The sequence below is a fragment of the Cyphomyrmex costatus genome, unplaced genomic scaffold (genome assembly GCF_001594065.2).
Source record: "Cyphomyrmex costatus isolate MS0001 unplaced genomic scaffold, Ccosl1.0 scaffold1723, whole genome shotgun sequence".
Lineage (NCBI taxonomy): Eukaryota > Metazoa > Arthropoda > Insecta > Hymenoptera > Formicidae > Cyphomyrmex > Cyphomyrmex costatus.
The window spans coordinates 2,941-5,123 of record NW_017275741.1 but is presented as its reverse complement, the minus strand read 5'-3'; the positions used below and the strand labels follow the sequence as shown (position 1 = coordinate 5,123).

Below are 2,183 nucleotides of genomic sequence, written 5' to 3'. Positions count from 1 at the left end.
AAGAGGCCTATGCCTCTGCTCAGTTTCTCTTTTCCCATCGCCTGCAGTTCTTTAGTTCTTGCTGGTTTTGGAAGTTTCATGAGTTGCTTGGCTCGTCTGCAGTCCTCTATCCCTTCCCAGGAGTTCAAGTGCTCCCGTTCAAGCCACTCTTTAATAGTTTTTGTTCCTGCTGAAAATGGGACTCCGACGATCCGTTCAGCCGGGACCTTTTCGGTGCCCAGCTTTGCCAACTCGTCCGCTCTCTCATTTCCAGGTATACCCTGATGTCCAGGGACCCATACTAGGGTTACCTTGTTTGTTACCCCTAGTGTTATAAGTGTTGCATACAGTCCCATACTACAGATGATTCTGTGGAGGTACTTGCAAGTGCCCCAATAGCTGCTCTGCTATCCGTGCAAATATGTATTTGTTTTCTATTTCTCTCCTTTAGCAGGAGTTCCGCACATTTTTGGATGGCCAGCACTTCAGCCTGAAACACTGTGGCCAGCTCACCTATTGGTATGCTTACCTCTTGGTTAATATTGGGCCCAAATATCCCTGCCCCATATCGACCGTTTGCTCCCGATCCATCCGTGAACCAAGTGTCTACCTCTGGATTGGCTTTGTAGTTATACTTGCTCCAGTCCTCCCTAGTCGGTATTTTAACTTTGAAAGTCTTCACCCACTGGTGTTTTCTGGGGATCCTGTCTTGTTTTAGATTGAAAGGGTGTTTATCAGAAAGTCCCAGTCTTGTATGTCCAGTCCTGGTTTCCTTCCACTCACCCTGACATCTTAGTCTGTATGCTGTGAGGTATACAATAAATAAATAGTTTAAAAAAATTTTTTTTATTATAGTTGTAAAATACTCTTGCAACTATTCAATTTTTATTGTAGAAATTTTTTTCTATCTCTTATATAGTTACGAAGATATTCGCTTCGAAAGAAAAAAACCGATTTTCTTGAAGGGAGGATTTTACCCCCTTAACATGCAACTCCGCACGTATAAAAAAATACGTGTCTCTTATTTTTGTTTATAGAATAACATGCTAAAAGCTCATTTAAATCGGAGAGATCCAACTGGTTGACGTGGTTGTGTTCCCTTGTGAGTGAGAGAAAGATAATAAAATATTACGAATCAAATGTTATGTATGATGTTTCGTTCATTATTTATAAGTTTAGAAAAATTTATTAGAATAACGAAAAATACATTTCTATGAAATATATCTTATTAATTGTATTTAAAAAACTAGATGGGAGGCTTATTTGGTAACAATAAAATGTTATTTCACCGTATTTTAATAATTCACACACACAGTGAAATAAATATATTTCTCATATATAAATACAAATTTGTAATTATCTTTTTCTCGGTATATGTCTTAGAATGAGAATGATAGAATTACGCATATGCCGATGTATTCGAGGAAGGGGGCGAAGCTCTCTCATCTCGGGTCATTAGGAAGCGCTGCATGGAGAATGATGGAGAAAATTCAGGAGAAGGTTAAGCCCTCCTAATGGGGGATTATGGAGCGAAACCCCTAATATATATATATATATATATATACACACAATACAATCGCAGACAGGCAAAGGAGTTATTAGAGGAGGAGCTCTGTCGCCTATTATGTCAATAAAGATTAGATGAAAATACGAATGTATATATTACCGGCAGCAACATACCATACATTACGGTTTTGCCTTTAATACATTACGTAGAAGCCTGTTTAATCCTCTCAGTTTATCTTAAAAAACATTTACTGTGTGAAATGGTATTTGTTAAAAAGAGGAATATGAATTAAATATGTAAAATGACATAGAATTTCGTGATACATTTGATCATGATCTCATCCAACTATGCAACATGAGAACTTTGTTTTAACTTTTTACGATTGATGGAAAGTCGGTGTCTTGAAGTGTATAATAAACTTTTCCAAATACTGTTTCTTTTCCAATAGTAAGTTAACATTATTTCTCATCATTTTAATATTAAAATGATTTTAAAGACATCATTAAGATGACGATAATTAACATGAATTAGCTATCTGAGTTCTTTGTAAATGTCAACTTTTTTGGATCTCTCTTTCTAACTATATATAAATTTTTTATTACTTGTATTTTAACTCCTACGACTTCATCTTCTGACATTTTGTACTTTTCTTATTTTATTTCCATTTACTTTTTAAAAATATTATTTGATGTATTTG

At 35.5% G+C, this 2,183-nt stretch overlaps 1 protein-coding gene across 1 annotated transcript; it reads right to left on the bottom strand.

Moving 5' to 3' along the window:
• Positions 1-13: 13 nt before the first annotated feature.
• On the bottom strand, positions 14-783 carry LOC108772018 (uncharacterized; the record flags this gene model as incomplete). The annotated part of the gene is made up of 2 exons (XM_018537462.1): positions 14-304; positions 361-783. Coding segments are annotated over 2 exons (714 nt in total), but the record flags the coding sequence as incomplete, so codon positions are not given.
• Between the last annotated feature and the right edge of the window lie 1,400 nt (positions 784-2,183).